Consider the following 13,083-nt stretch of genomic DNA (forward strand, 5'->3'; position numbering starts at 1 on the left):
GGATCCTGGCCAGGACGAACGTTCCATAGCGGGATCCTGGTCAGGATTAAAGTTCCATTTGCCAAAGACCCACAGTTTTTATCCTTCACTGACATGCAACATTCTGCCCGTTGCTGAGAGCACCTAGTGGGGGGGAAATGGAACAGGCCTAGCGAGCTCTACCACAGAGAGTTTCTCCGAGTATCTGGTGGCCCTTCTGTTACATCACCACGAAGACTCATTTTTCTTTGTGGGTCTCGGCTTCACAACTGCTCCTCATCGATCCAGATGGTCTTGCGCTGCTCTTCCGAATTCCTTGATTATCCGGAGCAGGTCGTCCACGCTGCTCCACGCTTCAGCCTCTAGGGGGGCGTAGAGGCAGGGCAGGGACTCCAGCTCTTTTTCATTCTGACGGCACATCCGTAGAAGTTCCTCCTCCACCTCCGGCTTTGGGAGCAGCTTCCTGAGACATAAAAAGGGAGAAGAAGATAAACACGATGCTGGTTGCACGCGCGCTTTCCCCGCACCTTTCAACAGATCCCCGTGGTTGCCTTCTGTGCATATGAGCAGAAAGGATCCTGAAGTTGATGGCAGTGGTCAATTCATGGCAGCACGGATGGGATTCAGATGGCACTTTGGCGGCTTCCAAATGGAGGATTTGCTCTAGCCCAGGGCTATTTTGGGGCAGGAACGCACCGGAACAGAGTTCCGGCTGGCTTCAGAGTTGGCCACGCCCACTACAGCCAAAACCTCTGTGTGCAAGGCTAAAGAGGGAAGGCCTGGGGAGAGAACCCACCCGGCAACTCCGAGGCGGGCGGGCCCTGGAAGGATCGGGGAGGCATTTAAATGCCTCCCTGTGCCTTCCCCAGCCTGTCCAAGGGCCGGCTTGCCCGGGCTTGCCGCAGCCGCGAGGCGCCCGAACAAGCCAGGGGAAGGCAGTTTAAACTCCCCTCCCCTCCAAGGGCCAGCTTGCCCGAGGCTCCCTGCAAGGGAAGGCATGGATGTGTGGCCTAATATGCTAATGAGGTGCACCGCCAGGGGTGAGGCCTAATAGGCTAATGAGTTTCTACTGCCAGGTGTGGCCTATTATGCTAATGAGTTCCTGCTGGGCTTTTTCTACAAAAAAAAAGCCCTGCTCTAGCCTGTTTCTCTAACTGGAGCAGAGGGTCTGTTTATTTTATTTATTCACTTGTCATATTTACGGCTCGCCCTTCCCACGAGCAGGCTCAGGGCGGGTAGCAGCACATGATTAATACAATAGATATAACTAAAATCTTAAAACACCGTAGCACAATGTTAAGATTGGTGTTCACAGCCCAAAGTCAGAGATTGAGTGTTTGGGAGAGGTTCCCTGGCCCGCTGGTACCACATCACCCTACAACTGCTCTCTTGTGGAAATCAACACTCATTCTCCTATCTGTGTAGATCAGGCCTAACTCTCCATTACTGTAGAACCAAGTTTTAGTCCAGCGGCACCTTTCCGACCAACAAAGTTTTATTCAAGGTGTGAGCTTCCGTGTCCAGGCACGTGTTCTCAGGGACACTGAATTGTTCCATTTCAACGTTTCAAACATTTCAAAGGAACTGCGGTGGCTCAAGTGGTTAAGACGCTGAACTGCAGGCTGTGGAAGGTCGGTAGTTCAGCAGTTCGAGACCTGGGTGCCGCATGACAGAGTGAGCTCCCATCTCTAGTTCCCGCTCCTGCCAACCTAGCAGTTCAAAAGCAAGAAATTGCAAGTAGATAAATAGGTACCACTTCGGTGGGAAGGGAACAGCGTTCCGTGAGCCTTGGTGTTTAGTCATGCCGGCCACATGACCACGGAAACGTCTTCGGACAGCGCTGGCTCTTCGGCTTTGAAATGGAGATGAGCACCGCGACCCTAGAGTCGGACTCGACTGGCTTTCGAGCAAGGGAAACCTTCACCTTTACCTTTTTACGTGTTCTCAGGGACACTGAATTGTTCCGTTTCAACGTACCTGAGGAAGTGTGCGTGCACACGGAAACTCATAGCTTGAATAGATATTTGTTGGTCTTAAAGCTGCCGCTGGACTCAAACGTTGTCCGACTGTTTCAGACCAACATGGCCACCCACCTGGATCTATTTCCATCACTGTGGGCAACTTCCCTCTTTCCTGTCTGCCTCCCCCCAAAAAAAATATCAGACCCCCCCCTTTTACTGGCTCCTTCCTTCCTGTAGCCCAGGGGTCCTGCAGGCAACTTTGAAATTTTGACACAGTGTGGTGGGTGCAGCCACAAAATGGCTGCCGCCACAGGAGGTGGAGTTAGCCACAAAATGGCTGCTGCAGCTTACCCTTCAGTCACACAATGAAGATCCTCGTGCTGTGGTGGCAGCTGTTGCCAAAGCAACTAAAAAAAAATCTGCACCGCCAATCAAATCTTCAACGGCCAATCACAATCCTTGCTGAGAAAAAGCCCCACTTAGCCCTGCCCACTTTCTAAAAACACTTGGCAGGCACCATGCCGCCCTTCGAGCCACTCCAGTTTTCCAGGCTCTTAGAGGTAAGGTAAGCCTCCTTTGCCACAGTCAAGAAGCTCATACAAAAGAAAGAATTTAAAAATTGTGAAGAAAATATAGAAGAAGAAGAGTTGGATTTATACCCCACTCTTCACTCGGCATCTCAGAGCAGCTTACAGTCTTCTTTTCCTTCCTCTCCACTCAGCAGACACCCTGTGAGGTAGGTGGGGCTGAGAGAGCTCTTTCAAGGACTGCTCCTGAGAGAACAGCTCTGAGAGAACTTGTGACTGACCAAAGAAGAAGAGGAGGAGTTGGAGTCGGATTGATATCCCATCCTTCACTCGGAGTCTCAGAGTGGCTTTCAATCTCCTTCCCTTCCTCTTCCCACAACAGACACCCCGTGATGTAGCTGGGCTGAGAGAGCTGTGAGAGAACTGCTCTCGAGAGAACGGCTCTGAGAGAAACTGTGACTGACCCAAGAAGAAGAAGAAGAGTTGGATTTACGAACTCCTTCCCTTCCTCTCCCCACAACAGATACCCTGTGAGATAGGTGGGGCTGAGAGTGCTCTGAGAGAACTGCTCTTGAAAGAACAGCTCTGAGAGAACTGTGACCGGCCCAAGGTCACCCAGCTGGCCTCAAATGGAGGAGTGGGAAATCAAAGCCGGTTCTCCAGGTTAGAGTCCACCACTCTTAACCACTGCACCAGACTGGCTCTCTCTTTCTCTCTCTCTCTCTTCTCTCTCTCTCTCTCTCTCTCTCTCTCTCTCTGTGTGTAGAAAAGGGTGAAGATAAAAGCGATAACTGTTTGGAAAATAAACACACCACAGGTGGCTAAATTTCATACGGTGGGTGCACTCTTAAGAGGAGAAACATCCTATTTCCTTCCAGTCCAGTGGCCCACTTTTTACGGTGCAGTGGCGAATGGATTTGGGCACCCATGATTCTCCTGTTGCTATTTCCAAAGAGGAGAAAAGATCTAACCCCGTGATGGAACAACAAGAGACTTGAGAATGGTCCCTGAGTGGTAAGAAACAGCACGCCTCCGTCCCTCTCGCCGACGATGGGCCGATAAGGCTGTACAACAAACATGCTGGAACACCAGAACAATCCACATACCTGAACCTCTTGATATTTTTTTCCGAGACTCTAATAAAGAGAACAATGGGGTAGATCTTGGCTCTGATTAGATCCTTCGTGCAGCCGATCCCGGCTTCGAGCAGACAATGTTTGTTCTGAAAACAGGAAGTCAGGAAGAGGCCTGTGTGAGTACCGTTTTCGGGCCTGCGAGCGCACAATCTCCAAATGGACCGAGCCAATCATGTCCCGTTGATCACACTCCAGATAAAGCGCCTTACGTTGAAAAGGACGTCACCTTTTAATGGTCTCCCAGGCATCGGCTTTTCGCTGCTGTTTCTCAACATCTACCTTCTCTCCCGCAGCTCTACAACACTTGCCCAGACTTATGTTTCTTAATCAGCTCCCTCCCTCAACACTGGCAGGGTGCTACCGACTCCTTTCTCAACCTCCTGTTTACTCGCTAACCACATTACCCAGCGATCCCCAACACGGCGCCCCATGTGCTTCGATGGCACCGGCTTACTTCTTGGAAATAAACTCTGAATCGGGTTGCCAATTCTGGGCTGGAAACTACCTGGAGACTTCAGGGGTGGGTCCATGAGGAGAAGAAGAAGAAGAGCTTGGATTTATACCCCATGGCCCTTCACTACCCAAAGGTGTCTCAGAGCGGCTTACAATCTCCTTTCTCTTCCCTTCCCCACATCAGACACCCTGTGAGGTGGGTGGGGCTGAGAGAGCTCTTGACAGAAACTGCTCTTTTTGAAGAAGAAGAGATTGGATTTATACCCCGCCCTTCACTACCCGAAGGAGTCTCAGAGCGGCTTACAATCTCCTTTGCCTTCCCCTCCCCACAACAGGCACCCTGGGAGGGAGGTGGGGCTGAGAGAGCTCTTTTGAGGACTGCCCTTGAGAGAACAGCTCTGAAAGAACTTGTGACTGACCCAAGGTCACACCAGCAGCTGCAAATAGAAGAAGAGATTGGATTTATACCCTGCCCTTCACTCCCCAGAGGAGTCTCAGAGCGGCTTACAAACTCCTTCCCTTTCACCTCCCCACAACAGACACCCCGTGAGGTCGGTGGGGCTGAGAGAGCTCCTGCCCTTGAGAGAACAGCTCCAAGAGAACTTGTGACTGACCCAAGGTCACACCAGCAGCTGCACGTGGAGGAGAGAAGAAGAAGAGATTGGATTTATACCCCGCCCTTCACTACCCAAAGGTGTCTCAGAGCGGCTGACAAACCCCTTTCCCTTCCCCTCCCCACAACAGGCACCTGGAGATCTCTGGCTATTACAATGGATCTCCAGACGACTGAAATCAGTTCCCTTGGAGAAAATGGCTGCTTTGGAGGGTGGAGTCTACAGCATTATACCCTGCTGAGGCCCCTCCCCTCCCCCAAACCCCGCCTTCCCCAGGCTCCACCCCTAAAATTCCCAGGTATGTCCCGACCCAGAGCTGGCGACCCGAGGTCCGCGATCTTCCCACCTGATGCACAGAACTTGAACAGCATCCATGCCTACCCCCTTCGGTTTTCTTAGCTCGCTCGCTAAAAAACCCCAAACAAACCCTGTGTCCAAATGAGAACACACTGATGACGCCAAAATGAAGGCATCGTGTACAAATTGTACGGACGCAATTCAGCTCTGTTTGTTCGGATGCAACGTGTTCTTCTAATTACTCCTCAGGAGGAGGGGGAGATACTGTTCCCCCTGCCGTGTAACAGGGATCCAGCATTAGACACCATCTGTTTGGGCCTGACATTAATATCTTTGTTTTGTACAGGCTACAAGCATGGATGGCTTCAAAAGGGCATTAGATAAGCATATGGAGCAGAGGTCCATCAGTGGCTCTTAGCCACAAGGTATAGATAGGGGCTCTGGGGCAAGTGATGCTCTGTCATCTTGGTGCTTGGGGGGGGTCAACAGTGGGAGGGCTTCTAATGTCCTGGCCCCACTGGTGGACCTCCTGATGGCACCTGGTATTTCTGGCCACTGTGTGACACAGAGTGTTGGACTGGATGGGCCTGATCCAACATTGGCGTCTCTTATGTTCTTATGTACGTCCCTGTCTCTTGCAATGGCTCTGGGTAGCTTTAGGTTTTTTTAAAGAAAGCTCCACAGGTTCCTTCCTCTTCCATATTAGCCGTTTGCAGGTACTCCCTATGGGATAACGGGGCAAGCCCCAGCCCCCTGCCTCGCTTTGAGACATACAAACAGGGCTCATGCGTGTACCCAGGGCTATTTTTGGGCAGGAACGCACAGGAACGGAGTTCCGGCTGGCTCCCGAGATGGCCACGCCCAGCAGGAACTCATTAGCATAATAGGCCACACCCAACAGCAGGAACTCATTAGGATTGGCTACATTAGGGGTGGGTGGCCTAACACGCAAAGGAGTTCCTGCTCCCAAAAAAAGCCCTGGGTTTTGACCACAAACAAGGTAAACAGAATAAGGAGCAAAAGGTGGGTGTGGCTGGATGAGCACACTTCTGGTGACATGGGGGTGTGGCCTACTGTGCTAATGAGCTGTGCTGTCAGGGGTGTGGCCCAATATGCTAATAAGTTCCTGCTGTTGGGTGTGGCCTATTATGCTAATGAGTTCCTGCTGGGCTTTTTCTACAAAAAGAGCCCCGCGTGTACCTATGAATACATGAAGCTGCCTTCAACTGAATCAGACCCTGGGTCCATTGATGGGTGCTTCCGTACATGCTGAATAATGTGCTTTTAATCTACTTCAGAGGGAGGAAGGGAGGGAGGGAGGAAGAAGAGAAAGAAAAGAGGGGAAGGAAAGATGAAAGAAAGAGATAAACAAAGAAAGAAAGAAGAGAGAGAAGAGAGAGGGAGGAAAGAAAGAGAGAGAGAGAAGGAAGGAAGGAAGGAAGGAAGGAAGGAAGGAAGGAAGGAAGGAAGGAAGGAAGGAAGGAAGGAAAGAAGGAAAGAAGGAAAGAAGGAAAGAAGGAAGGAAGCTTTTTGAAGAAAGGTCAGTATCAATACTTTTTAAAAGATGACTGGACACAAAGAGAAAAGAAAAATCCCTAACCTTTCCTTAGGAATACAGGTATCCTGTGCTTGGAAACAAAACAAAATAAAAAAAAACCCATGTCAATTCAAATTAAAATTTTGCACAGAGAAAAAAGCTGAACTCTCCCGCTGTTATTATGGAGATGAGCAATCCTGGGACCACACACTGTGGGAAATAGATTACTTAAAGGCTTGTTCGTTCCCCAAATATCCCACCTTAGACAAGGCTGCCAGCAGTGTCTCTGTACGATTCACTGCTCTGGACTTGCCTCCTCCTCGTCCTCTGCACTGGGTACGATTGCCGCATACAGTCACTCTCAGGACAGAGAAACGTTTAAAATGCTCCCACATACCCCAAATAGCCAGACTCAAAAAGGAGGCCTGCTGCGTGTCTCTGCACGATGCAGTGTTCTGGCCTTTCCAATTCTCTGCACTGAGAGTGACTGCAGCCTTTTATCCCTAGCAATAGAGGCACAGCATTCCCATCACAGGAGCCTGCCTGTTGCTCCTCTGGGCTGCCCTCAACAACTCATGCAGAATAAAGAAATCAAGGCTATGGTCACACAGTCATTTTGATCGAGTTTCACCGCTGTTCCCTCTCGCATTTAAAACTGCTGATCAGACGCCCGTCTCCCGCACCGAAGTTGGCTTTCCTAGCGAGTTTTCCGACACCGGGAAAATTAACTACTTTCCGGGTATTTGCACTCTGAATCCGCGACCTTGCCTATCTGGATAGCCATCTCTCGCAATGATTGTGATTAGGTTGTCTGAACATCCTTCTTCCGGTAGGTTTTTTTTTTTTTGCGACTGTCACCATTGTGCGCATGCGTGCGCAAGTGCGCATATGCAAATAATTTTTTTGGACAGTCTCTGGAGCATTGTTGCACAAAGCAAGTGGTTGGGCAAGGGGTGTGTGATCATTTGAACCTGCTCAAAATATCCCTGATCAAATCTACAGCGGGAACGAATCGCGGTACGCTTGCCGTGTGACCACAGCCTAAGTCTCTGAGGCTGGAGAATTCTTGCTCCGTCGTGCGGTGAAAGAAAACCTTTTTGGATGCAATAATAAAAGCGTGCCTCCAGTTTTAATTCAGAAGAAAGCCCCTCTCAGCTATCAAAACACGTGGGGGAAAGCCCATATGTATAACTGGCTTGTTTTGCAGGGGGTTTTCTGCTGCTCCAAGGGATGGGGAGAAGGAAAGGGAACGGTGTATATTCTTTTCTCCTTTGCAGAGCCCAAATGCACAGACAAGATGAATGAAGCCTTCAAGGAAGGAACGGCTTTGGAGGCAGAGTCTGAGAACCCGAGCGATTTGCTGAAGGCAAATTTCACACGCCGCCTAATGACAGAGCACAAATCCAATTACCTTGGTTGCGACCGCCTCGATGTTTGCAGGGAAAATACACTCGTAGGTGTGCGGATTCCTTTCCCGGGAGTAGATTATCGTTTCGGCTTGGTTTCTCCTCAAAAATTCTTCCTTGGTTATGATCTCTGGAAAAAAGAAGAGGGCAGAGAAATGGCCTTTGTACCTTTCTGGACATGTTCATTTCACTCCACAAAGATGAAGAGAGAAGAAGAAGAGAGACGAAGAGATTGGATTTATACTTCAGGCACAGGGGTCTCAGGCACAGGGGTCTTTCCCATCACCCCCTGCCTGGTCCTATAAACTAGAGTTGCTGGGGATTGAACCTGGGACCTTCTGCATGCCAAGCAGAGGCCCTTCCACTGAGCCAGGGTCTCAGGCACAGAGGTCTCTCCCATCACCTAACACCTGATCCTTTTGAACTGGAGATGCCGGGGATTGAACCTGGGACCTTCTGCATGCCAAGCAGAGGCCCTTCCACTGAGCCAGGGTCTCAGGCACAGAGGTCTCTCCCATCACCTAACACCTGATCCTTTCACCTGGAGATGCCGGGGATTGAACCTGGGACCTTCTGGGGCAGAGTCCCCCCTGGGGCCCGATTCCACGGCGGTGGAAATCAGGCCTCCAAAGCTGGGGTTTACCCGCCACCCGCCCCCACTTGGCAGCCCTAAGAGGAGTAGGGAATCAAACCCAGTTCTCCCAGACTAGAGTCTGCGCTCTTAAACACTACACCAAGTTGGCTCTCAAAGACATTGTGAGGAACATCCCCCAAACAGGAACGTTGGGATTTTGAGAACAGGGAGTGGATGCCAACGCATAATGGCTGTCATGAGGAAGGGCTAATAACAAAATGGCTGCCCTGGGGAAGGAGCCCATCGCAAAATGGAAGGCTGCATTGAGGCCGGGCCCAAAAACAAAATGGCTGCTGTTGGGAAGGAACCAATTTCCAGAATGGAAGGTTCCAAATCAAGAGTCTTCCTACAGCAGAGACCCCCCGTTTTTGAATGAGTGATGCCTCTGGGGTTCTCTTGAAGGACCACTGAGGTGGCGGAAACCCAGGGCTAATTAACTATCGTGTGGCATTTTGTGTAGAAAAGCCAGGAGATTCTGGGAGGGGTTGTTTGGCTGCCGAAGCAGTAGCTCTTTTTTGGCACCACTAGGTGGCGAGCTATGCTTATATTTAGCTTGAGGGGACTGCGACTTGACTAAGCTCACACAGCGAGCTTCAATTAGGGAAGCGGGGAATCGAACCCGGCACTTCAGGTTAGAGTCTGCCACTCTTAACCACGACACCAAACTGGCTCTAATCCAAGACTGCTTTGGGGAAGAGACGCTTTGTCAAAGAAGCAAATGGGAAAGAGCCACCCACTGCCAGGAACCACGGCACACTGGGGGTGGGGTGGGGGCAGAACATTATTAGGATACTGAGGATTTTACTGTGACTGACCAGACAGTACATTGGTGGTGGCTAAACGGCTTAGGAAGGTCTGAGTGTGGTTTACAAGCTGTATGTTCCCTTTTCCTTCTTATTTCTTTTGTTTTTACCTCACATGTTTGTTTTTATCTCATTTATATTTTTTTATCTTCTTGAACCCTGTTGCTACTTTATTACCCACCTGGAGTCTAAGGAAAGAAGGCAGATTATAAATAAACAAAATTAAATCCATTTAAAAACACTTGACGGACACTCTGCTATGCCTCCCAATGCTAGGGCTGGAAAAAGTACAGAGGAGGCAACCAAGATGATAAGGGATTCGGAGCCCCTTCCCTATCAGGAGAGTCTGAAGAGTCCTGGGATTTCTCAGTTTCGCTCAGCCTCTGACTCCCAGTGCCAGGAGGCAACAATGGGGGAAGGCCTTGGCCTCTCTGCCCCGTTGCTGGCCCTCCAGAGGAGTTGGATGGCCACTGTGTGAGGCAGGATGCTGGACTAGACGGACCCTCCCTGGTCTGATCCAGCAGGGCTCTTCTGAGGTTCTTCTCAGGGGAAGGCCTTGGCCTCTCGGCCCCGTTGCTGGCCCTCCAGAGGAGTTGGATGGCCACTGTGTGAGGCAGGATGCTGGACTAGATGGACCCTCCCTGGTCTGATCCAGCAGGGCTCTTCTGAGGTTCTTCTCAGGGGAAGGCCTCGGCCTCTCTGCCCTGTTGTTGGCCCTCCAGAGGAGCTGGTTGGCCATGGTGTGAGGCAGGATGCTGGACTAGATGGACCCTCCCTGGTCTGATCCAGCAAGGCTCTTCTGAGGTTCTTCTCAGGGGAAGGCCTCAGCCTCTCTGCCCTGTTGTTGGCCCACCAGAGGAACTGGTTGGCCACTGTGTGAGGCAGGATGCTGGACTAGATGGACCCTCCCTGGTCTGATCCAGCAGGGCTCTTCTGAGGTTCTTCTCAGGGGAAGGCCTCAGCCTCTCTGCCCTGTTGTTGGCCCACCAGAGGAACTGGTTGGCCACGGTGTGAGACAGGATGCTGGGCTAGATGGACCACTGGTCGGATCCAGCAAGGCTCTTCTGATGTTCTTCTCAGGGGAAGGCCTCAGCCTCTCTGCCCTGTTGTTGGCCCACCAGAGGAACTGGTTGGCCACTGTGTGAGACGGGATGCTGGACTAGATGGACTCCTGGTCTGACCCAACAGGGATCGATCACATGTTCTTATGTTCACTTCGGAAGGCAACTTTTATTGAATTTTGGCATGTTTTCATCTGTACAGGCATTTTGCTTCCCCAAAAAGCTTTGAAGTGGTCAAGGAGAGCTTGCTTGACATACAAAACACATTACACCTCTTCTTCGAAAGCAGTGGCTTGCACCTATACTCACCTTTCCTTCCAGCCTGGAAATCAAGGGGGGGGGGTATGGCAGGGAGCGCCAATGGACCCGTGGTTGGGAGGAGGAGTCAATAGTGGTTGGTGGCCAACAACGGTATCCCTTGGTGAGTGCCCGCTGGGCATGACTCAGCAGCAGAGGACCTGTGTCGCATGCAGATGGTCCAAGATTAAATCTCGGGTATCTTCAACGCGTCATAGAGCACACAGACTGCTCTCTGCCTGAAGTCCTAGAGAGCCGCTGCCTTTCAGACCTAGACGGACCAGTGTTCTGACGTGGAATAAGTCAGTTTCAGGTGTTCGTGAAGGTGTTAGCTTCCAGTATGAGCCTCCTAGGAGAGTTTCCTCTTCTTGGACTCTTTATGAAGCCAGAGAGGGTTACTGCCATCATAAATCTACAAATATATTACTTGGGGGGGAAAGACCTCTGTAATCCCACCCACCCTGACTCTGCCAGCCTGGCTATCGGCCAGAGAGATGACGTTGAGGTTGAAGGTTGCATCGGCGTGGCTGGGAGGCGTCCAGAAGCAGGGGAGGAACTCTTCTCCCAGTTGGGAATGGCCCATCCGGGTTGCCTTACGTCCTGGGAGGGGCAAATGACAAACTTTCTATGTCCCTTTTTCCCCCCATGGAGGGTTAAAGCTTCCTGGGCCCCACTTCTGATTAGAGAAATTATGACACTGTGAAGGTGCCTTGTCTGAATTTTGTCCATCAGGGTCAGCATTGCCTACTCGGACTGGCAGCAGCTCTCCAAGGTCTCAGGCAGAGGTCTTTCACACCACCCACTACCTGGTCCTTTTTAACTGGAGATGCCGGGGATTGAACCTGGGACCTTCTGAAAGCTAAGACAAGGCTCTTCCATTGAGCCAGGGTCACAGGCACAGGGGTCTTTCCCATCACCTCCTGCCTGGTTCTTTCAACTGGAGATGCTGGGGACTGAACCTGGGACCTTCTGCATACCAAGTAGAGGCTCTTCCACTGAGCCAGGGTCTCAGGCACAGGGGTCTTTCCCATCACCCCCTGCCTGGTCCTATAAACTGGAGATGCCGGGGATTGAACCCAGGACCTTCTGCATGCCAAGCAGAGGCTCTTCCACTGAGCCAGGGTCTCAGGCACAGAGGTCTTTCCCACCACCTACTCCCTGATCCTTTTACCTGGAGATGCCGGGGATTGAACCCGGGACCTTCTGGAAGCCGAGCAGAGTCTCTGCCACTGAGCCACAGCCCCTCCCAGTGGGAAAAAGCATTAACCTCCCTCACCACCAGTACTGTAACCCCGATCCATATTAGGCCTTGCCACGGCTGCTTTTGGCAACTAGATCCCACGCCTAAGGATCCAACCACGGATCCCTGGCGCCTCATGTCCTTCGGCCCCGGGATTCCACTGGGACCCAAGCCGTTTCAGAGCTACAGCTTTGGAAATCCTAAAGCGCCAAGTATCACCGGGATGAACAGAATGCGGGGCATGAAGGTGTGGAATGCTGATTATTACAGTTGTTATCCTCCCATTTGCAACCTCCCCCCCTTTGGCTGGCGAGAGAGTGTGACTGGCGGCGTGTTTATCTCCGAGCTAGTTAAATCCGGTGAACTTGAGCATGACCTATTTCAAGAATACAGCACGTGAAGTGCCAGGGTGGGAGAGTAACTGACGTCTGCGTAATTGCAAGCCCGTGTTGCCGTGTCAAGCCTCTTTTTCAAGATTGTATTTCGACAATGACGCCCGCAATGGATGCAAGGACTGGAGGTACAGAACAGGGCGGAGGCACAGAGTAGGCCGCGCTGCTGGTTGAAACCGAGGGCCCTGTATTTATCTGGTCTCCGGTGTAGCACTGGGGGGGAAGCCACCTGTCAGGATGGGCGTCCAAATGCTGCTGAATAGGTTACTTAAAAGTGGGGTTGTACAGCGGAGTAAAATATGGGATGCGAATATCCAGTTGACGGAATCTGTTTCATTTAAAGAAAATTTGTATAAAAGGTTCTATAGGTAAAGGTAAAGGTTCCCTTGCTCGAAAGCCAGTCGAGTCCGACTCTAGGGTTGCGGTGCCCATCTCCGTTTCAAAGCCGAAGAGCCAGCGCTGTCCGAAGACGTTTCCGTGGTCATGTGGCCGGCATGACTCAACACCAAGGCTCACGGAACGCTGTTACCTTCCCACTGAAGTGGTACCTATTTATCTACTTGCAATTTCTTGCTTTCGAACTGCTAGGTTGGCAGGAGCTGGAACTAAAAACGGGAGCTCACTCCGTCATGCGGCAACTCGGGTCTCGAACTGCTGAACTACTGACCTTCCACAGCCTGCAGTTCAGTGTCTTAACCACTTGAGCCACCGCAGCTCCATGGTCTGTAGTAGAGTACTAGATTTGA

The 13,083-nt window shown here is 51.2% G+C and overlaps 1 protein-coding gene across 1 annotated transcript in view; it reads right to left on the reverse strand.

Annotated features, from left to right (window-relative positions):
- Nucleotides 1–255: 255 nt before the first annotated feature.
- Nucleotides 256–13,083, reverse strand: part of CARD11 (caspase recruitment domain family member 11) — an 84,936-nt gene continuing 72,108 nt past the window's right edge. The window contains exons 21-23 of the mRNA XM_015418680.1: nucleotides 7,916–8,040; nucleotides 3,574–3,689; nucleotides 256–442 (exon numbers count right to left, since the gene is read on the reverse strand). Of these exons, the coding sequence (XP_015274166.1) occupies nucleotides 256–442; nucleotides 3,574–3,689; nucleotides 7,916–8,040 (428 nt within the window). The remainder of the gene's footprint in view (nucleotides 443–3,573; nucleotides 3,690–7,915; nucleotides 8,041–13,083) is intronic.

This window comes from Gekko japonicus, unplaced genomic scaffold (assembly GCF_001447785.1).
Source record: "Gekko japonicus isolate JY-2015 unplaced genomic scaffold, Gekko_japonicus_V1.1 scaffold598, whole genome shotgun sequence".
NCBI lineage: Eukaryota > Metazoa > Chordata > Lepidosauria > Squamata > Gekkonidae > Gekko > Gekko japonicus.